Raw genomic sequence first — 22,833 nt, 5'->3', positions numbered from 1 at the left:
AACCTCCATTCTAGTTCTGCAGTATTCTGCTAGTGGAGGGGGAGCCCTAGAGGCCTGAAAAGACCAGGATATACGGGCGTGAGGGGCTTGGGTTCCACCAGTAATTTATAAGAGCCCAAGGGTTGGGCCAGGACCCTTCACATTGTTTACTGGCTGTACATAAGTGAGGCTCATGTATTGCCATAAACCTGCTTTCTGTAAGACAAAGTATGTAAGAGTGATCACCATTTATAAAGTGACCTTGGTGGGATGTGAGACACTTATTGCTGCAATTCAAAGTCATCTAGCATTTCTCAAATCATGTGCACCCAAACATAACATTCAAGGTAGAACATTTACTTTACTTATTGAATTTCTTTTCTTTTTTTTTTGATTAACCAGGCAAGTGTACCCCTTTGTTTTAAAATGTAGTTTTCACTCATCTATTCAATCAGTTCCTTAATATACAAAATATGCATGCGACTTACAATTGGTAAAATAACTATTATTTTCCCATTTCCATTTAGGATAATGTTATGTTTATTTTTATAGAGCTCAAACAGTCAGACTGCCTCCTCAAGCCACCAATCAAAAAACCACTTGATCATAAACCTCTGAGATATCTGCATGTTATCTACCTATGAAAATGTGTCCTGTAACCCGTATATTTACGTGCATATGAAATACACATTGCTGTGTTTTCACCTCATTTATGACTGTCATGGAGGGCGCAGTAAGTATGGGAGAGCCTTGAAATCATGAGGTGACCTTGAGGCACATCGCCTACCCTCATTATTCTCCAGCTGCTTTTTCCTGGGACTTGTTTCCTTTCTTTCGAGGCTCAGGGAATGGTCAGCTGGGGTGACTGGCACTGCTTGTTCGGCGCCGCACAGAATTAATACGTTCCTTATTTATTGTTATTGAATCAGGATGAGTTCTTTCATTCGCGGTCTTTTCCGTGAAGTGCATTTGAGTAACACCCTGCATCGAGACACGATCGGAATTCCCACCCCTCCAGCTGCTTATGTGACCAGGGCCCACCAACAATAAGGCTTTCATGATAAGTGCAGCATTGCGACCACCGTCTCTTCGCTGTTCCTCACCCTGTACAGTAACACTGACCCTGAGCTGCCGACCCGAGCGAGGCCTTAACACGTCAAGTTACTCCCAGATTTAGTTTTCGTCTGCAGTGGGAGCAGGCTTGTGAGGCCGCTTGTGTTCCAGGCTTCCATACCCTTCCTCACCCCCATCACACTTCATCTGTACCTCTAGATGCACAATACTAGGGCAGGAAGAAACCGATCAGAGTGCTGTTTGGCTCAGAAAGGCTATCCTGCGACACTCGAGTGTCAGTGGATTGGCGGCCCGTGTTAGTAATGGTGGATTTCGGGGCTCCCTTCCCTGCTCCTCGAGGCTAGTCGAACTGATTGTGTGCTCATCTGAACGCTGTACGGTCTCCGCCACTGCACCACTAGGTGTCGACTTTAGGACAGGGACAGACGGTGTTAATTTTGCGCTTGGTCTCCATGGTGGCCCGGCCTCTCCGCTGTCTCCCGGCCTTCTTTTCCCGACCCCTCTGAACGCCTGGATTTGAGCACTCGTTCTGCCTCCGCGCGATCCCTCAGCTGGGAACATTACCCCGAGCCGTAATGTTGCTCGCAGCTCCGTTTAATCCCGGGAGATTAGAGGGCTGCCGTCTCCATGGCAACGACAGGAGCCTGCTCGCTCGTGGTGGCGTCCTTTGGGTGATCTGGGTACCGCTGCTTCCAGAGCATGCAGGTGGCGAGCGGGGGGAGGGGTGGAAATAGGACAGTGACTGCTGCTGCTTCCCCAGCACTTGCAGGTGGAGCGCACCAGGTGCGGGGGTGGGGCGTTGAAACAGGACAGTGACTGCTGCTTTCCTAGCATCTGCAGGTGGCGCTTGCTGATAGGTAGTGGGGTAGGCAAGGGTTTAATGGGGTGGAAACTGGGTAGCGACTGCTATGCTTCCGCAGCACATGCGAGGGGGCTGTTCGGGAACAGGACTGCTTCACCAGCACATGCAAGTGGTGCGAACCAGGCGCAGGGGAGAGGTGTGGACAGGACCGTCCGTGGCTGCTACTGCGGTCTCAGAGAGTTTATGTAGATGTGGGGAACCAGGCGTGGAGGGGTGAAAACGGAGCAGTGATTGCTAGCCAAGCGTCCCCATCCACCACCTGCAGGTACTGAGCACCAGGGTAAAGGTGCAAACAGTGCAGTGACTGGTCTGTTTCTCTATTCAGCACCTGCGGTTTGTGAGGACCAGGCGGGCTGGAGGGGTTGGAACACGACCGTGACTGGTACTGCTTCTCTAGCCAGCCATCGCACTTAGCAATAGGGGAGGTGGGTCCAACCAGGACAGTGACAACCAATGCTTCCTCCTACCACTCCCACAGATGGCTGGCACCAGGCGTATGGGATGGAGTGCGTAGCAACAGGACGGTGGCAGTCGCTGCTTCCTCTTTAGCACACCCGGGGGACACGGGTGAGAGTGAGGGGTACAAATAGGACCGTCAACCTCCTCTGCTGTGCACGTGACACGTATCTGGCACATGCAGTGTGCAAAACAAAGTGGCCAAGTCCGTATGTGCGTGGGTGCAGCTGTTTGTGGGTAAGCAGCAGGATGTATTCTGAAGTGGTTCTTGCTCCCTGGCTTATGATGCACTCTCCAGTGATACCTCCAAATCTGCTGTTTTGTACAGTTCGTTATCAGTAGTTCCTGTTCCTTCTTCGTGCGGCTCTAAATTCTACAATGATTTCTGCGTCGCTTCATGCATCCCATTGTGTTAAGCAGTTTCCTTGCAATTGTTTCTGGACCCTGGTGTATTCGGATGTAATCTCTGCACTGCAGCTCCCCTCTGCATATTTTCAGTGGTTCCTGCAGACCCCATTTGTTTTGCATTGGTTCCTTATCCCCTCTCATCAGCAGTGATGCCTGGACCTCTTTGTGTCCTACAGTGGTCCCTGCATCCCTTCCTTGAGTAGTGATAGCTGGGTCTCTCGCTGGACTGCAGTGGTCCCTGCATGCCTGCTGTATTCCCTGCATGCCTGCTGTATTCTTCAGTGGTCAAATTTCCAGTGGTTTTTAGTCCTCCAATGTGTTTTGCATGCTTTCTTACTCCCCACTCTATTCAGCTGTGGTTCCAATTCTTCTATTTTAGTTTGAGGTTTTTCAGTGAGTCCTGTAATGTTGTGCTCTTCCCCACGTTGTTACGCCCCACAGATGACACTACACAAGTTAGAGGATGAACGGGGGTTTATTACCAAATATAACTTCTGAGCAGGAGCGCCGGTTCGGAGCTCCGATCGCGCTTGAATCGGCGCACTAATGCCGATTCCAAAATGGCCGCCGCCGGAAGTCCGCTGACGTCGCACGTAGTGCGCGCCGCAGACTAGACCGCTACACCACATCTCCCTCCTTTATAAATACAACATACCAAGTCCCTTCTTCACACGTGAACAGTCTTACTTGTGGTCCAGGCTGAACTCTTCGAATCTTCGTGGCAGCATTATTCTCCTCCCGCAGCGTGTTCTCCTGCCTTCTGCACTTGCGGTCGGGGTGGTGTCCACCCCACTCGGGAACGCCGCTCCACTCGCTTCTCGGAGTTCTGGACCACCCAACTCCGTCTCTTCCACTGTCTCTTGGTCACTTTGTCCTTGCGTCCTGACTCCACCCTCTCTCGGGCTCCAGGTCCCCTGAGGGGAACTTCCTACTCCTCCTTCTGGTCTTCTCCTTTCGCCTTCTGCCGCCGGTGAGGACCTGGCCCTTTCCGTGCTGTTCAGTTCCGTTCTCTGCTCTGTTTCGTCGACCCTGGTACACCTCGCCATACGATCTTGGGCCCATATCTTCCCGTCGCTCAGTAAGGCTGAGGTGGAGTAGGGTTCCACGACTTGGAATGGGGGTGTGAATTTGCTGTCCCCCTTCTTCCCGGGCGTTGGCAACTTCACCCTCACCCACTCCCCTCTCTCCAGTGCTACTTCCTTGGTGTTATACCTTGAGTCGTAGTAGTCTGTGTACACGGCTTGCGCTCTTTCCAAGTTCTTGCGCACCACAGCCGGTGACCAATGACTCTGCACTGTGAGCTTCTTCCAGGCCACGTTGTCTCTGGTGAAAGGTTCTCTCCCTCTCAGTATTCGGAACGGGCTGTAGCCTGTGGAAGCGGGAGTTATCCTGTATGCCCATAGTAGTCGCTTAAGTTCCTTCTCCCAGCTTGTGCCCTGACTGATGGCCGCTTGCACCGACCCCATTATTACTCTATTGAATCTCTCCACCGCTCCATTCCCCGCGGGGTGGTAGACCGGCGTGCGCCTGACCGTTATCCCATTTCTGTCCATGAAGGCCTCCCATTTGGTCGACGTGAACTGTGGGCCGTTGTCGCTTAGGATCCCCTTGGGGATGCCTTCTCGGATGAATATGTCCGTGAGGAATCCTAAGATGGTGTCTGTCTCCGCGTTCTCATCCACGTGGACTTCTGGCCACTTCGAGTACCTGTCGACGACCACGGTGAGGTACTTCTGGGTACCACTGGCGTCTTGTATTGGGCCTAGGACGTCTACTGAGATTTCCTCCCACGGATTTTCTGGACATTCAAAGCGTCCCAGCGGTGGACGCAGCACCCTTTGTGTCTTGTCCGCATTGCTGCACTGTTCACATGCTCTGACATGACGTTCCACCGTGAGGTCTAATCCTGGCCACCAGTAGTCCTCTTTTACTCTTCCCTTCGTCTTCACGATTCCCAAATGCCCTTCATGGGCGATGGCCACCACTCTAGGTCTCAACACCAGCGGAGGTACTACTTTGTTGCCCCGGAACAGAAAACAGGGGCCGTCCCCCAACGACAGTTCTTCTCTGACCTCCCAGTACTGTTTGAGTTCTTCTCTGAGTAGCCTCTTCTCCGGCCACTCTTGCGTCACATACACTTTGACTGCCTTCACCTTCTCATCTGACTCGTACTCTTCTTCCCACTCCTGCCTGCTTATGGCTTTCTCGTGATCGCCCATGAATGCCTCTGCATACTCTGCCCAATTTTCTGTGTCTTGCGTCTCTGCAGATTCCTTTGCGGCTGCTCTGCTTAGATAGTCCGCTACTCTGTTCCTGGTCCCAGGTATGTACTCTACGTCGTACACGTAGTCGAGGAGTCGTAGCGTCATCTTGGCGATCCTTGGTGTTGCGTGCTCATGGCCGTTGGACATGAGTACCTTTACCAGTGGTTTGTGGTCTGTTCGTAAGAGGAATCTTCCTCCCCACAGGAACTGTCGGAACCTTTCCACCGCCCACACCACTGCCAGCATTTCTTTTTCAATTACGCTGAATTTGCGTTCATTGTCCGCCAGCGTGCGGGACGCAAAGCTGATTGTGGCTGACACTCCTTGTGCGGACCTTTGAGTTAGTACCGCCCCTAGGCCTCGGTCGCTCGCGTCCGTGGTTAGCACCGTGGGTGCCGTTGGGTCGAACCCTTGAATGGGTACTGCATCGCATATTTCTCTTTTCATCCTCTCGAATTCCAGCTGTTGCTCCTCCTTCCATACAAACGCTGTTTTGTCCTTCAGGATCGACCTCAGGTGGTGGGTCTTTGAGGCAAAGTGGGATATGAACTTGCTGTAGAATTCAGCCATCCCTAAGAACGTCCGGACCTCCTCCTTGCTTGAGGGTGTGGGTGCATCCCTGATGGCTGCCACGTTGGATGTTTTGGGTTTTATGCCTTCCTGGCTGATTTCATGCCCCAAATACGTGACAGTTTCCTTTCCAAACTTGCACTTGTCCCACTGGGCTGTAAGCCCATTCTGCTTGAGTACCGCCAGTACGTCTGCTAGCTTCCGGTCATGATCTTCCCTGGAGGTTCCCATCACCAAGATGTCGTCCTGGAAGAACTGGACTCCCTCCATCTTGTTGAACAGCCGGTACATTAGTTTTTGAAAAACAGCTGCAGCAGAGGCAAGCCCGAACGGCATCCGCAAGAATTTGTAGCACCCAAACGGTGTTATGAACGATGTGAGATGGTTGCACGATTTGTGGAGTGCAATCTGGTGGTATGCGGACGTCAAGTCTACTGTGGAGAACCACTTGGCACCCTTGGTCTTGGCTAGCATCTCGTTGATGCGGGGAAGTGGGAACTTGTCCACCACAATGTTCTTGTTGAGTTCTCTGAGGTCCACGCACAACCTCACCTTCCCGTTCGGCTTCTGCGCAACAACCAAGGGGGCCAGTCATTCCGCATTGTCGATGGCTTCGATAATCCCGTTGTCCTCCAACCTCTGCAGCTCCTCTTGTACCGCCTCCCTGGTGCGGAACGGAATGTTTCGCACTTTGTGGGACACTGGTCGGGCTCCCTCTTTCAGGTTTATTTTGTGCGTAAATTTGGTTAACTTCCCTATATTGTCTCTGAAGACTTCATGGAACTCCTCCTTCCATTGCCGTGCTCCCACTCCAGGGTCCTCTTCCATCATGAGCACTTGTACGCGTCCTCCCGGGTTCAATTTTATCCCTAGCTTTCCTTGGTCCCTCCATCCTAACACTGACGGTCCTTTTTCTGCTACGTATAATTTCCCTTCGCACGTTCTACCCTTGAACTCGAAGGTTAGGGGGCAATACCCTACCATCGGTATGGGTTCCCCTGTAAATGTCACGGGATGAATGTCCGTGGGACGCAGTTGGTGTGTTGTAACTGGTGCAAAGTCCTCCTCCCATATCTTCCTTCTTATGATCGTGTAGGGAGAACCTGAGTCTGCGACCATTGTGACTCCTACTCCCCCAATATTCATGTCGCATCTTGGTTTCTTGTCGACCGCACCGTCTATCCCCAATATCTGATCCTCTATCATCAGGATCTCTTCGTCTTCCTCCTGGTTTTCGGCCTCATCTTCCTTGCCTGTCTCCTGTGCCACGTACTTCACTTGCTGCCTCGGTGATTTCCTTCGGCATACTCTCTCGTAATGGCCCATCAGGCCGCAGTACGTACACTTAGCTCGGAACGCCGGGCATCCTTTGTCGTTGGTGGCATGTCTATTACTGCCGCATCTGTAGCACGTGTTGGTGCTCCCTTGTCCCTGTACTTGCTGTTTCGTGCCCCAGGTCGTGGACTTCCTGTATGTCCGCGTGTTGTGTTGCTCTGCCGCCACCTGTCCCTCGCGGCTTTTCCGTTCTTCTATCCTGCACACCGCCTGTTCTGGAAGGCGGTCTTTCTTAGCCGCCTCTGCACACCTCTTAGACATTTCCGCTTTCTTCACCATGGCTACCACCGTCTTAAGGGGTGCGTCTCCGTTAGCCCACAGCTTTTCCTGGATGGACGTGTTCACTATATGCATAATTATTTGGTCCCTGATCAACTCTTCCTGGAAAGTCCCAAATTTGCACGTCAGGGCCAGCTTCTGTAACGCCGCCACATACTCGTCGACCGTCTCCCCTTTGTGCTGCGCTCTGTGGTAGAAATTGTACCTGTCGATGGCTGTACACACCGCCGGGCGGTAATGGGCGTCCAGATCGTCAATCGCGTGTTGAAACACGTCATCGTCCCCTACGGGCCGCACTTCCTTCACCAGGTCGTCGTATACTCTCTGTCCCGCCGGGCCCAGGTGATGTAGGAGTATCCTCTTCCTGCGCGAGCTCGGGAATACTGCGTCGTCCTCCTCCTCTAGAGCGAACAGGTAGTTCATGAAATACCGTTTCCAGTCCTCCCACGGCATCTCCGGGACTCCCACTTTGGTCAGGAAGGGTACTGGGTTCGGCAAAGAGGACGATACAGCACTCATCTTGCCTCCGGCCCCTTTCCGCCGCGTACCTGGACTCGAACCACTCGACGCGCTGGTACCGCTGGAGCCCCCTTCGCCTGGGTCGTCGTCCTGGCCGGACTGTCCGCTTCCTGCGTATCCTTCTGCGACCCCCGCCAGGATGTATGGAGTTTCCTGGCCACGTGCACCCCGGTGGCGTTACCCCTGCACTGCTGGGCTGTCTTGGGCTCCACCGCTGCTGTACTGGACCAGACTGGGGCTGGGACCCTTTACGTCCTGCTGTGCCCCCTCTGCCGCACTCCGTAACACTGCCGCGCTCCTGCAAGAGTGGTGGTGACTTTGGATGCAGTCAGCTTACACCACGTGGACTATTCCTGGAGGCAGCGCTGGGCCGTTTCAAATCCTCGTCGCCATTGAGTGTGCGCACCATTTCTTTTGTAATTCCTGCACTCTCCCAGGTTCTGTGGTAGTTCCGTCCACCTCATGTGCAGTTCAGAGGCGCTTGTACTCCAGCAGTGCTCTGCAGTGGTCTCTGTACTACCTTTGTGTTTTGCAGTACTCTAATAATTACTGCACTGCTGGGGATCCTATAATAATTTCTGCACCTCTGCTTTGGTCAACGGGATTTTTTTGACCCCTGAATTCCTGTTCTGCAGGTCTCCCTTCATCCTTGCCGTGTCCGGTACCTGCGCTCTCAGTATGTCCTGCCGTCTCCTGTGCAGCAATACCTCCATTCATGCTCTGTCCTGCAGTTGTGTCTGGAATCGTTTTGTTACTTGTGATCATCTGGCCTCCTTCCACTCCCTTACATTTTTCAGTCATTCCACACTCCTGTGTTCTGAAGTTTTGGTCCAGTGGTACCTGTACTCCCACTATGTGGCCTTGCTCCAGACCGTTCATGCACCTTTGATGCAGTTGACCACAAAATCCCAATCCACCACCTCCAATCAGTGGCCTGATTCACAAATGGAGCACTCTTATAGTTTACATCCTACCTGTCTACCTTCGACCCGAGTATGAACTAAGTGACCTATCGCCCAAACCCAGCCCAGTTACCTGCAGAGTATACTTAAACCTTCCACCCCCGATATAGCCTGCTCTTTGATATTTATATTAAACTCCTCGTGGATCCCATCCCACCATCTCCATCCCCTATACTTCGGCGTCTCGTGAGAATAAAGACCAGTTATCCGTTATTGCCTAATCTCTTGAAGCCCCCCCAATACCTGGATGGGACATAAAAGCCTAAAACTGAACTGATCAAAAATGGAAATTCCCGTTCCAGGACCACCTCAGTGGCTCAATTAAATGGCACTACTCTGCCATGGCTCCCCCTTGCCAAAACACTAGAACAAAGATGAGAAACCTGGGCGTCGTGAGATGCAGACCTCTGCCTCCGCGCACAAATCCCCATCATCTCGATTACTGTAGCTCTATTTACTCTGGTCTATCTGCCTGTCAGATCAAAAGACTTACCCAAAAAAACACAAATGTTGCCGGCCACCCCATTTCAGGCTAAGACTGCCTACCTGTAGTGACCCAACTAAGAAGCCTTCACTGGTTCCCTGTGCAAGTTGGGTTTTACAACCATTTCTTACCAGGATGTTTATCCATCTGTCTCCTTGAAAAGATCAAAACACTATCACCCCACCCTCCTGCTCCACTCTCCTGAAAGGAGCTTACTGGTTTCTCCCACAGCCGATGCAGTAGCAGAGAGAGAAGACACTGTGCAATAGCTGCTCCTTGGCACCGGAACAATCTTCACAATGCTGAGCACTATACGCCCACCTTCGTGCTGTTCAGGGTGAACTAAAAACACGCCTCTTCAAACACTAAGCCTTGGTTCACATGAAAAAAGATCTCATCCACACCAGATGAAACACAGTGCTGCGACCCAGGACATTTTTGAAAATGAAATTGCCATCACCACCAATGTGGAGGGGTTAAGTAAAAGTCAACCCTCAATGTATGTCTTCATACAGCTTGTTTAGAATACTGTGCGTTCCTTTCCCATACACTACCCATTAAGGGCCTCCCAATGAAAGTGTTATGTTAAATATATCAAGTCCAAGGGAAGTTATTGTGGCCACAAACCCTCTCCTACCCAGTTGTAGATAATGTACATTTTGTGGTTGCTAGGGTGTGGATTATTAACACAGCTCTTGCCCTCCAGTTTGCTGGTCTCAGGACCACCTAGAAGTAATTGGCTGGTGAGGTGTGTGCCATACTAAACAATCAATATAAACTGTACCCCGTGTTCACCCCTGTTGTGCTTTCTGTAGCGGGCTTTGCTCCTGGGCTCCCCTGCCTTCTGCAGTGGTTTATTCACTCCCACAGCATCTTGCAGTTCCTCAACAGTCTGAGCCTGAAACAGGTAACCACTAGGGGGTTAAAAGGTTTTTAACATCCATTAACGCTTTCTCGTGACTGCTAGGTTTGGGGCACATTGTGTTAGGACAGATGCAGCTTTAGGTTTCAGCCCTCCCCGTCTGCTTCAGAGGAGCCATTGATTGACATGCCGACAGGCAGGATATCATGTCTCCACGGAGTGCAAGAAGGACACAGTGGCCTTGAAGATGCTTCACTGGGATCGCTGTGCTGTAATGAGGGTCACATCACTAAGGAATCAGGTTTTATGACACAGAAGGGATTGAAAGATGGATCGTCTCAAGAATAAACTTAGAGAGGTATTGAATGCAGGGTTGCCTCATTTTGTCAAATACGGGAGGTGGTGTGTGGCGACTGCCATTAACTTTTCCATTACCAATATTTCCAACAATTTGTGCAACCAATCTAAGTGTGTATGTATGTCCTCCGTGCCCCATTTAGAGTGGATAACTTGTTTAGTGGCTCCCAGTGCCAGGGCAATCGCTCTACCTGTACATGATTTCAATGGATATGTGAGCGTATTAGGAAGACCCAGAAGCACGTAGCTAGGAAATCTAGGGATATCAGTATTGAATACATTGTTCACTGCCTCCAGTACCTCTCCCCAGAAAGATTCCAGTTTGGGGCACTGCCATAGAAAATGCTTGAGGGTGCCTCATTGACCAAACTGACGCCAACAATTTCCATGTTTGCTCTGATCCCAAACGGCGATCCTGCTGGGGTGAAATGCCACTAGTGGTCAATCTTTAGGAACATCTCCTTACTAGTGGTGTTGAGGGCGGAAGTTTGAGCCCGGTGTAAAATATCTTTCCACTCCCTGTCTGTAAAAGTACGCCCACACTCTCCCTTCTGGTTCGAGCAGTGGGTTTCAAGGGACTCGGCGGAATAAGAAGAAAGGCATATATATCAGACAAGATTTTCTTATCAGACAAGATTTTCTTATCCGACGAGCAAGTGAGAACCCACTTCTTAAATGGTTTGAGCTCCTGGCTAGCATGTGGACGAAGCCAGGGCTGCATAACCCAATGAGAGACTGCCAAATATTGCCAGCATCCTGTGTCAGGGAGACCATAAGCTGATTGAAGCGTTGGGAAGTCCATACGACCATCTACAACCAACAGATCTCCTATTTGCCTGCAGTTAGTGTGAGAAAGTGGCTCTGTATATACTGTTCCCAAATAGGTACAGTGTGCACAGAGTCCACAGTCCCCAGAGGTTTGGCAGAGGCTAAAGTTAGATATAACCTTACTCTCTAAAGTGGTAGCTTGGTCGAGCAGTAAGGCAGTATCAGAGGACAGTGTAAAGCATTTGTTGTACACACTCAGTCAGCAAATGGTCTCACACACTCAAGAACTGAACTCTGGGCCAATGGTTTATATAAAACATATATGGTTGTTTTGTTTCAGAACCAACAATTGGTATTAAAATATACTTTCTCAGAATGAGATGCTTTAGGTAAATACTTTTGCAATATGCAATTGACTTTTGTAAATACTGGTTACAGGTTGTTGCAATAGGCAACACGGTTTTAAACCCAATAATGCATTGAGCTCAATGGAAGTTTTAAGTTATTTGCAATAGATTACTTTCAGGATTACTTTTGTAACTCCAGGACTGGATCCTAGATTCAGCCCTGGGACAGTTCTTAGAAACAAGTGATAAAGGTCGACTTAGTTACTGTTGTGATTTTTAGGGTATATTTTGCTATTTTAAAAGTTGACAGAAGAAATTTCATAGAAAACTGTCAATGATTCCCTATGGAAGAAAATTCAAGTTGCAGGTATAGTATGTTCTCGTTACTTTTGTAATCCAGTACTGGGTGCCTAGACTCAGTACTGGGACCTCTATCTAAAACAGGTAAGTAATTAAGTTTTCACAGTTGGTACGATTTTTAAAGAATATTTGAAGTTTGCAAAAATCGACACTTAAAAGAAATTTCACAGAAAAACAGTCAATGATTTCCTATGGAAGAAAATTGGGGTACTGGTAAGTACGGTTGTGAATATTTTTCAGGGTCCGTGCTGGGCACCAAGATCCAGCACTGGGATCTCTCCTAATAGCAGGTGAGTATTTTCGTTTTCGTTACTCGGCTGATTTTTGGTGAATATTTTAAGTTTTAGAAACTCCACACTTAGAAGAAATTTCAGAAGAAACCAGTCAATGTTACCCTATGGCGAAAATTGAGTTATCGGCTTTTGGGTAAGTACTAGACTGGCAGAGTTAAGGTTCTGGGCACAGACTCGGGGGTCTCCCAGGGTCAGGTAAGTACAGTTGTTACACCCTCAGCGGCACAGGGGCAGCCGGGTGCAGAGTGAGTTAGGCCCAATGTTATCCTATGGGGGGCAGGGGGGCCTTGGTTGGTGGCTGCCGATTAGCAGGCCACGCGACTGTGGGAGCTGGGCTCCTGGTCACTTGCTCAGGGCAAATGGGGTAGTAGATAGGTGTAGAGGTTACACTGCCAGGGCCACTCGGGTGGCTGGATGCAGGGGGCTTTTGAGCCTTCGGGCGCTCAATTGATTTCAATGGGAAAGCTCCTGGTTGAAAAAAGGCTGCAAGCTCGGGGACGAAGATTCTTCAGGTGCCGCCACCACTTCGAGAGGTAAGTTGGGTAGTTGGAGGATAGGTAGGTACACAGGAGTTGGGCACAGAGGGCCGCAGGGCGCCGGGTGCAGGGGTGCCTTTTGGTGTCGGGAAATCTTACCCTCTGTTGATCGCGGTTGGGGGTGTACCTGGTTCTGAGGCTGCAGGTGCGTCAAGGGAAGTCCTTGGGTGCCGGACTCGGGTCACAGTCGCCGGGGGGTCGTCCTCGAGGTCTTTGTTCACTCCGGCACAGGCCAGGCTTGGCGGGTGCAGAGTGTGCAGGGTTCGCGGTTCCGGGCTGATGCCAGGGATTAGAAGCTGATTTTGAGCAGAGCTTCTGCTCATGGAAGTCCCAGGTGCTTAGAGCCAAAAGGTAGCCATGTCCGCCGGGGTTTGTGACGTTGCTGGCCACAAGAGGTGCCGGGATGTAGCAGGAGCAGGTTCGAGGGTCGACAGGCCGGTAGGGCTGAGGCCAAAGCAGTTGGTGTCTTCCTCTTCTTAGCAGCTGCACGGCAGGTCTTCTTTCTTCTTGCTCTTCTTTGTATTTTGGAATCTGAGGAACGAAGGTTCAGGGTGCCCCTAAATACAAAATTTAGGGGCGTTACAGGTAGGTAAAGGGCAGGGACTACTGGGTCCCTGCCCTGGGGTGGGTACACCCCCTATCCTGCCACTCTCCTGTGGAAGGGGGGCAGGGGCCTAGTCCTGATTGGGCAGGGCTCCCCATCTCCAAGATGGCGAGAGCCCGGGTACGTGTTTCTCCTCGCCTCGCCCACCTGAGGGGTGGGGTTGGCAGAGGTTGGCACACCCCCTGTCCTTCCTTGGGGTTTCCGGCCAGTCTTCCTGCCAGAGAGGGGGCTGAGAACCGGTAGGGGCCAGTTGCTGGGTACAGCAAGGGGCCTGGAGAAGCTTACAAAGGCGGAATGCCTTTGAAGCTTCCCCTGCCCATCCTGGGTGAGGAGACTTCGCACCTCACCCAGGATGTGCATTGTTGCAGGCCCAGGAGAGCAGATGGCTCTCTACCCAGGGGTCCAGCAACATGTCTGCTGTGTGGCAGCCTAGGCAGCCCCTCAGACAAGACTTGGATTGTAGGTTTGGTTCAGGGGGCATCTCTATGATGCCCTCTGTCGTGCATCTTACAGTAAATCCCACACTGGCATCCGGGTGGGTTTACTGTGCTGAGAAGTTTGGTATCAATCTTCAGTGTAGCCATCATGGTGCTGTGGAGTTCGTGTTGACGACCTCCCAGCACCATATACTCTTAATTGCAGCACTGCACGTACAGTTCCCAGGAATGGACCTGGGTACTGTAGGGGCGCAGGGCTCATGCACCTATGCCCACACCTCTGGCATAGGGCACCCAGCTAGAGGGGTGACTGAGGTATGCCAGGGCAGTGTGTTGTGGGCATGGCACACAGGGATGTGTGCCATGTCGACTCTTTGTTTTGTTCTGCACCCAGACACTCAGCCTGCAAAGGCAGTGTGTGTGTGTGTCAGGGTACAGGGCCTCTAAGGGTGGCACAATAAGTGCTGTTGCCCCTAGGGGCCTTCTCTGGAACGAGCAACGAGGACCTAAGCAGGTGCAAAAGGATTCTGTAACCTCAAATGACCATGTCTGACGAATTGGATTTTTTAAGACTGGACAGAAGAGCAACGTTGAGGCCAAGGAATCCAAAATCGCAAAAGCCGACAGGAGGAGGTGCAGAAGGAGGAAGCAACGACAAAGAGACAGGAAGACAAAACGGAAATACCAAAAAGACATGGAACAGAAAGTAACAGATAAAGAAACGGACAGTGGGAAGTCCATTGTAAATCTATCGGACCTAACCCTAACAACAGAGGCAACAGAGAAAGACTTCTTAAAGCTTGGACTGCCCAAGAAATACTTTTAATTACCCACAAGTAAGGATTGATACTTTTTATCAGGAAATTAAAGTTGCTAAAAATCCACCCCAGTTAGGAAAAACTCCCCAGAACAAGGGCTGAATAGAGCCAACAAGCAACAACAACAGGAGGTACAACCAGTGCGGGCCTGTCCATCCTGAGAAAATTAAGACAGCTGGAATCGGGGAATGAAGACCCGGATAGTGAGCTTACAATTCAGGATCGGGGAAGCAGCGATCACACCGTTTAGACCTCCCTTGAGAATAACACCGACTGCAGTCAAGGATAACATAGATATTTTCCATGAGTCACTGATTGAAGGACTGAAAAGAATCCATGGAAAAACAAATGAAAGTGGAGTAAAGAAAAGTGCCAGGGAGTGGAAGTAATTTGACTTAGTATCTAAATTGAGAAGGAACAAACATGTGATAGTACGGAACTCGGATAAAGGGGCCTACGTGGTGTTGTGGCTAATTAACCTGTACCTGCAAGAAGCTCGCACACAATAGGTACAGAGGGACTGTTACAAACAATGTAAGTCAGAAGTAATGACAAAGGCACAGGTGGAGTTTGTACAGGATTTAGAATGGTGTAGAATGGAGGGAATACTCTTGGATGATGAGTTCAGAATTCTCAGGAATGATAAACCGAGAATACCGGTCTTTTAACTGATACCAAAAATACATAAAAATGCGAGCTGCCCCCCAGGATGCCCGATTATATCAGCTATTGGGAGCATGATGGAAACACCTCAAGGTATATCGACTTTTTCTTGAAACCATTAGTATCGAATTTACCGTCATTTGTAAGGGGATAGTAGTGATTTCCTCAAAATGATTTACGACACACCAATGAAATCTGATTTACGTGCTGATAGCACTCGACAGTACGTCTCTATACACCAGCATATTTTTGCAAGGGGGGAAGTTAGAAACTAGACTCCATAGCAAGTGCACGGCAGGCAACACAACACTGCATGCCACAAGTTTCCACCCCAAACACACCAAGATGAGTATATCTTGCGGGGAAATGCTACGAGCAAACCGGAACTGTAGCACCAAAAGTGATTTGACTAAATGTCAAGAGATGTGTCAACGATTTCTCCAGAGAGGCTATAGTGTAAGCGGGTGGTGGAGGAGGCACGAAGGGCAGCCAATAGGAAAAGACGGGAAAGAATCCTATTCTCATAGAAAGAGGCAAGGGAGGGGGAAATGAATCCCCAGGTAAGGTTTTTGACCACCTATAACACTTTGTATAGGGAGCTAAGGGATTTGTGCAACAGGAATTGGCACTTGGTTAAAACTGACCCTGTGATTGGTAAACATTACCTAGACATCCCCGATTACTTACCGAAGAGCTTCATCTCTAAGAGACGCAATTGTAAAAACAAGTCCAGAAAATGAACGGGGAGAGAGCTGGCTTAAATCACCCCCAGGTTTCAGAAAGTGCAACCGGTGCAAAGCGTGCAGCATAGGCCAAGACACGGTGGACTCCATTTTGAGGGAAAAAATAGGAGGATTATGGGATCCTATAATTGCAAGACGGAGTTCGCAGTGTATTTGTTGATGTGTGAGTGTGGACTGCAGTATGTGGGCAATACCACGCTGCAGGTCCACAGGAGAATCCTTCAGCACATGAGGGCCATAGTTAAGGAGGACATAACATACCCAGTGGCCAGGCACTGTGAGTTGGTGCATGAGAAGGACCCTACAGAAGTCAGGTATTTTGTAATTGATTCAGTGCCAGCTGACAACAGAGGGGGTGACCGGGCTTGCAAATTGCGAGAATCAGACACCAGATAAATCCTGACACTTGATAGCAAGGCTCTGACCAGTCTGAATTTTGATGGAGAATTCCACTCATGCCTATAGTGGGGAAATGAGGATAGTAACAGTAACACAACTCAGCGCTGAGGGGAACTAAGTGTATAGAAGAACTGAAAAGATTAAACCTGTAAGTTGGAAATCACAAAAATCAATTGACCGTATCATATGGAGTTATGAAATGAGGGAGTAGCGAAGAGTTGATTACATTGGGGCACTAGCCCAATGACTTAAATATCTGTTGCAGCAAACGATATCACTAATTTAGGAAATAGTGCGGAAGGGAGGCAATAATAAACAATTATGAAACTGTAGTTACAGGTACCATGGGCACTTGCCCGATATTTCTGTTGGTAGATGGGTTTAATTTAATTTAAAAATGCCTAATTGTATAAAATAGACCTATGTAGTGTGCCAAGTACTACAGTGTATGAACTGGTAAATGTGCAATTTCCTCACGTTTATGTTAGGAGATACATCAAATTATATATGTAATTGCATGCAACTGGAAAAATCAATCAGCCTGCAGTAGTATGAAGCTGTCAAGAGTCTGTCTTCAGTGGAAGTCGGGCTCATGGGATTAAAAAAGTCAGTCTGGGATATGTCCCTTTGTAATTACCATGTGACCAAGGTCACTGAGACGACCGAAACGCGTTGTGCAAGGCTGGCCGAGAAATAAAAGAAAAACTTTACCGCATTGAAGTCTACTCTGTTTTGTGGTGAGGGAACCAAAACCGGATAGATTTAAATATGTGTGTGTGTATATATATATATATATATATATATATATATATATATATATATATCTCCCCACACTCCCTTTATAAAAACGAATTATCTGAGAGACAGTATATAGTCCTTGAACCGTGAACATTGCTTGTAATTGTCATAGATCAGTGCAGTTTGAGAAATGTCTTCTCATTGTCACAGATAATTGTACAATTTGACATGATTTTTTTCATACAAAATAAAACATAACACCCATGATGCTTCATGCAGAGGAATTGGTAACAGCCAACATGTATTTGGCAAAACATTGCTTTTTCAGTGCTCACATATCAAATTCTGAAAAAATATATCCCTCTGCTCAATAATTTGATCTTACAATCGGAGAGGTCTCACTTATGAATACAAATAGAACTATCTTGATAGCCTTGCTCCAATAGCTTTATCCCCTTGATAAAGGTATCTCGTGCTTCAAAGTTATGCATCCTGATTTGACGCTGCACTTAACTGTAGCAGTTGAAGCAGGACGTATAACTATAATTGGAAGGTCACATTTTTGAACACAGTAACTCATTTTTTCAGAATCTTATATTTGAGCCCCGGAGAAGCGATTATTCGTTAATAAGTGTTTGCCTCTTATAAATTACTCTGTATGAAGAATCCTGGTTGGCATGTATTATTTGTCATGAAGAATCATATCAAATTTGACGTCCATCTGTGACAATGAAAATGCACTTCAGATTGAGTCTCAGATAATCAGTTATATCTTGTTCTTGGTTATATGAAGCCTGCCCACTAAAAGGTAACCGAGTGATCTGAGAGTTTAGTGCTGGGTGAGATTTCTGTTACCTTTCGAATATATATAAATATAGATTTAGGTTTGTTTGTGTACATTTTAAGGATGAAACATTATCCTTATTGATTTAGTTTTTTTTTTAACCTATTGAGGAATTAAGTTACAATTGGTTTATGAAGTTTTTTGTATGTATGCTTTACGAATTGTATGTATCAATCCTATTGAATTTTTCATTATATTCACATGTGCTTTTCAGGTGCAGAGGACGTGGTAATGGCGTTTTCTAAATCCGAAGCGGAAGACAGGCGGCAATAACGCAAAATATCTTAAATCGGAAGAAACGATTAGGACTTAAAGGGTGGATGGGAGGGGGGTTCTGACTGGCCATGGTGTCTGCTGAGTGGTGGTCTGTTTTTTCTTTCTTATTTTTGACTGAGCCATGTGTTTGCAGAGAGGAGGGTCCATCTTTTTTAATGTCATCTCCAGCTTCTCCTCCTTAAATACACTCCTCAGGACTGTCATGAAGCGCAGAAGACGTCGATGGCATTGCCATGACTGACTTAAGACGGATGTCGTCTGTTTTGGCAGAAGTAAAACATGAGGAGGAGAGAAGCATGCCACGTGTGTTTGAGCTCATCGCCAACAACATGAATTTTTCCCTCACAAATTGGATTGCAAGCCACCTCCCTCTGCCCTGAAACAGTATGCCTGGAGTCCGGCTTCGGAGAAGATTGGTCAGCTTAGCTCCTCCTTGGCCCCAAACTAAGGAGTATTCATTTCATGAGCACAAGTGAAGAGCTGGAGCTGTCCTTTGAATGGCTCATTTTGTTGCAAACTGTCTCAGTTTTGATTGTTTCCAGGAGTTCTGCTGACATTGACTATTTTTTTTAAATAGTATTATGAATGTGCTGATTGTTGCTCTCTTCAGTTGATGTTATGCTGAGTTTGCTGACTTGAAAGACCCCAGGGTGCTTTGTAATATTTATTTTACTCACAGAGAGACATGGGGTTTAGTAGGCTGTGGGACTGTGATTGTTTTTGTTTGTGCTGCTGGCTGGCAGGTGTCTAGTGCCATTTGTTGCTCTAAAGATAGAGGCTCTTTAAGCCTCCTGCAGTTGATACAGACCATGTTACCGCCCCAAAAATAGAAACCTCATCTATTAGGAAGCAGTCCTAGTTGCTTGCCTTGCCACTAGTTATTGTTGGGAATAGGTTACCTGTGACAATAGCCCTGACCTGTCATTAACAAAGATGGAAAGATTTAAAACAATCATTTCTTATTGCTCCGACTTCCAAATCGGATAGTTTGACATTGGCTGCACACTGTATGGTTTGCCGCCTTGTTAGCAGTAAAGGGGTTTCAACATATTAGTTTCATTCAAGTTCTGATCTTCAGTTTTATTCTGTGGTCTAGAGTTGTCCAGGATGAGGCAGTTCCAATATATTTTTTTTTTCTTCCAAGTGCTCCTCCGACCCTGATATCTTTGAGCGTGACGTGCAGTGCCCCAACATTGTAAGTTTAGGTATTGCAGGAATCCTGGAAGCATTCCTCCGACTTTTCCTTGTAGGACTTCACTATTTCTATGCCTGTGAATTATCCCCGATCCGGTCACTATATTCCCTTCTTCCACATATTGTTAATGGCACCAGGTTTTCCTACCATGATCCCCACTGGAATGAAGGTCTACGAGCGGTTCAAACTGAGGACAGCCAAGAGGAAAGCTACCCAGGGTGGATTGCAAGAGGTCTGAAATTTAGCATCCTAATCCAAAATTACACTGAGAGAAAAAATGACTGGCAGGTGGGGCTGCTGGTCAGTGTTCTTTGATGGGATTCTCGAGCACGGGAATGTCTCATTTGGGACATCAGCCAACGCCTAAGTCCCAATCGGTTCATTTTCCTCTAAGCCCTTTTTAAGCTTCCCCTCCTGACAGCTCTGTTAGTTAACAGCAGTCAAAAATGTGGGCAGGGTTCCCCTTCTTACTGTGCACTGATTTGTACTTCTTGTAACTACGGTCACGGATCTTTATTCTGTGATGTGACATGAATGATCAGCACATTAATTTCATACTTTCTGTGCTCTACATTTATCAGGAGTCATCCATTCCTGGTTTCTTGTTAAGAGTCCTCTTCTGCTGTTGGTGGTTATTAGATATTTGCTTCCCGGATGCAGTGATTTCCTTCTCTTGATGTACTATGGCTGCTTCATGTCCATGGGAGGAGGGCCACATTCTTTAGACTTATCCACATTAAAACCAGGGTGATCTGTCCCAGCAGCCCCACGACAGGGTAAAGGGGTGCGAGGGGGTTCAATTCGAGTAGGAAAACAGGGTAATGTCAAATGTGCACAAAAGACACGAGTGGCGTTCACGGACTGAGGTGGAAGCGGAGGTAAAAGGGGTCCTCATAATGGCGGAGTCTGCCTGTTAATTATTTAGTCAGCCTCATCAATATGTGGACAGATGCTTATGCAAACTGTGCCCAGTGGCGACTTATTAAGCAATTGTGTCGTAGAATCGTGCAATACCAAACTTGAACATGTTCCCTGAGACTTTAATATGCAAACGTTGCACGCGGAGTACCCTGGCCGGAACGTAGCTTGATGCTTGCCTAAAAAGACGATGGATAGCAATTACCAAAATATCTGCTATTAGCTTTGCACTGCCTCAGTCCTTAGCAGGACCTCGGTCTGTCCTTCAGATGGAGGTTGCTCACCATTTTGTATAAAAACAAAGGTTTTGAGAGGAGACAATATTTGGCAGTGGTGTGGTTGGTCATATGATCAAGCACCCAACATTAACCTTTTTAAATGTTTCCCTCAAAATATGGCATTCTTAAACTGTGGATGATATGAAGGGTTTCCTGACTCGGCTCACACACTAGAAATATGGATAAAGACCGAGTTTAGATATGGAGATTGTGGCTCCAACATGAGGTACCAAGAGGTGAAGAATCAAGAGGTTGGAAAAAAAGTATAAGAAGTTGCTGAAGTGAAAAATGCTAGCCTTTAATCACAAAAGACCATCTCGTGATGACGCATCAGACGAGGAGGCAAGTGACACTAGATTTAGACAACGAATGTACTGAGCATATGATGAGCACCAGCAGTCGTTTTGTGCTATCATGCTTGTTTTCACATGGCCCTCCAAGGTGTTCAGTGTTTAAAGTCACCATTATCCTACTAGATGCTCTGATTGATAGAGAATTGAGGATGGCTGTCCAATGAGAAATATAAAAGCTTAACATGACTTTTTAAACGACTTGAGTCAAATTGTGGAACACAAATGAGCATTTGTAAAGACTTCTAATCTGCCATTGAACTTTAAGACCTGAAACAAACCGGTGAGAATGGAGTATATAATAATTGCAGTGTTTTGTCAAAAATGTGCATACTGCCCGGCACATGGCAACAGATAGATATTTTCACGTTGTCCTGCAGTGTCGCTGGGAGCTACGCTAGTGCAAGAGGAACAGCTTAATGCATCCAGCCGCAGTCCGCTGCCAGCAAAAAACTACAATTCGTCTGCACAGCGGCAACAATGACCTGTAGTCTAAATATTGCGGATCAGCAGCGGTCCCAAAATGTGGCCAGCAGCACAGTCTGTGCAATTTGTAGAGCAGAGGTGGGTTCTAGGGCGTGCTTGGAATTATGCTATCTGAATCTGTCACAGGTCAAACGCAGAACAGATCATATTCTGTTGACTGAATCGGCACGATCTGTGACCTCTGACCTATGCTCTCGCTTCCATCCAAATCAGTTTGAAACATGTTCACAGGGCAGAACTTTTGCCCTGATCATTGTGTTTTCGCCATTCAACTGAAAATGTAACATTGGGAAAGTAACAATACATTTTTTAATTGCTAGCCGTGTTTCCGATTTATTTTTTGGGAGGCCGGGCATGGTTACAATTGAAGCACAGGTATGCTATGGTATTGAAATATCTGGACCATCTTGAGTTCCATATAATATTATTGGAGATTGACTTGGTGCGACCAACTAATGTGTTTGTAAGTGCGTCAGCGTGGTTAATTGAATTCTTTGTAGTAGTACATTAGCACCGAAGCAACAGCCTCCGTCTGCTGGAACCTACTTCCGAGCCATTGCACATCTGTGCCATTTTGCAGAGCACCGCATCGCCTGCACAGACACCCTACAGTCGCCCACTTGTGAGAAGGGAAATCATTTTCAAACTAATAGAACCAACCTAAGCACAAACCCGTGGAGTGCAGTGCACCCTGCTTGCTCATTTGCTATATACTTGGATAGTGGAAAATGTACGCAGAATTTTTCTGCAGGTTTGCATTTTGTGTAGCTTTTGTGTGGACAGTGCCAATGTAAAAAAACAATAAGTCATTTTGTTTTTTGGCACGCAATATGACATTCTAAGTCGTGTGCCTCTGGTCGTGAACAGCTAGTGGAGCGGGTTAGTTGTTGCCCGCAGGTCCTAGCCAGGCCATGCACCCAACCCTCAATCCCCTTCAACCCCTACTATGCACAGCCTTCAGCTGTGTTCAACAGGGGGTTGTTGCAGGGCCGGGACTGTGCCCACCCCCTGTGGGCATCCAAAACACACACACACACATACCACCACCAGCCTTGCACCTAAACCCTCACTGTGCATGGTACATGATCTGCACAATGGCGGTTGGGTGTTTTGTTTTTGTTAAATAAAGTTCACAACTGCAGTACCACTAGGGAGGCCATCCTGGGTACAGTGGTGCTATGCACAGGTTTATCTACACACACACACATTTAATTTTTCCTTGAAAAAGGATCCTGACCCACATGGCCCTGTGGGTCAGGCGGTGGCGTAGCAAGTGGGGGGACGGTCCGCCCTGGGCTGCACGAGTTTTGGGGGCAGTGGCAGCCTCCCCTGTGGCCTGCGACAGTTGCAGGATGGCAAACGATCGCAG

At 48.0% G+C, this 22,833-nt stretch overlaps 1 protein-coding gene across 1 annotated transcript in view; it reads left to right on the top strand.

Moving 5' to 3' along the window:
* Positions 1 to 21,783, top strand: part of CTNNBIP1 (catenin beta interacting protein 1) — a 136,140-nt gene extending 114,357 nt beyond the window's left edge. Inside the window, exon 5 of the mRNA XM_085609791.1 lies at positions 18,176 to 21,783. Within this exon, the coding sequence (XP_085465917.1) occupies positions 18,176 to 18,234 (59 nt within the window). The 3' untranslated portion in view covers positions 18,235 to 21,783. The remainder of the gene's footprint in view (positions 1 to 18,175) is intronic.
* Positions 21,784 to 22,833: the final 1,050 nt, after the last annotated feature.

The sequence above is a fragment of the Triturus cristatus genome, chromosome 1_2 (assembly GCF_964204655.1).
Source record: "Triturus cristatus chromosome 1_2, aTriCri1.1, whole genome shotgun sequence".
In the NCBI taxonomy this organism is placed as follows: Eukaryota; Metazoa; Chordata; class Amphibia; order Caudata; family Salamandridae; genus Triturus; species Triturus cristatus.
This window is presented reverse-complemented; position numbering and strand designations above follow the sequence as displayed.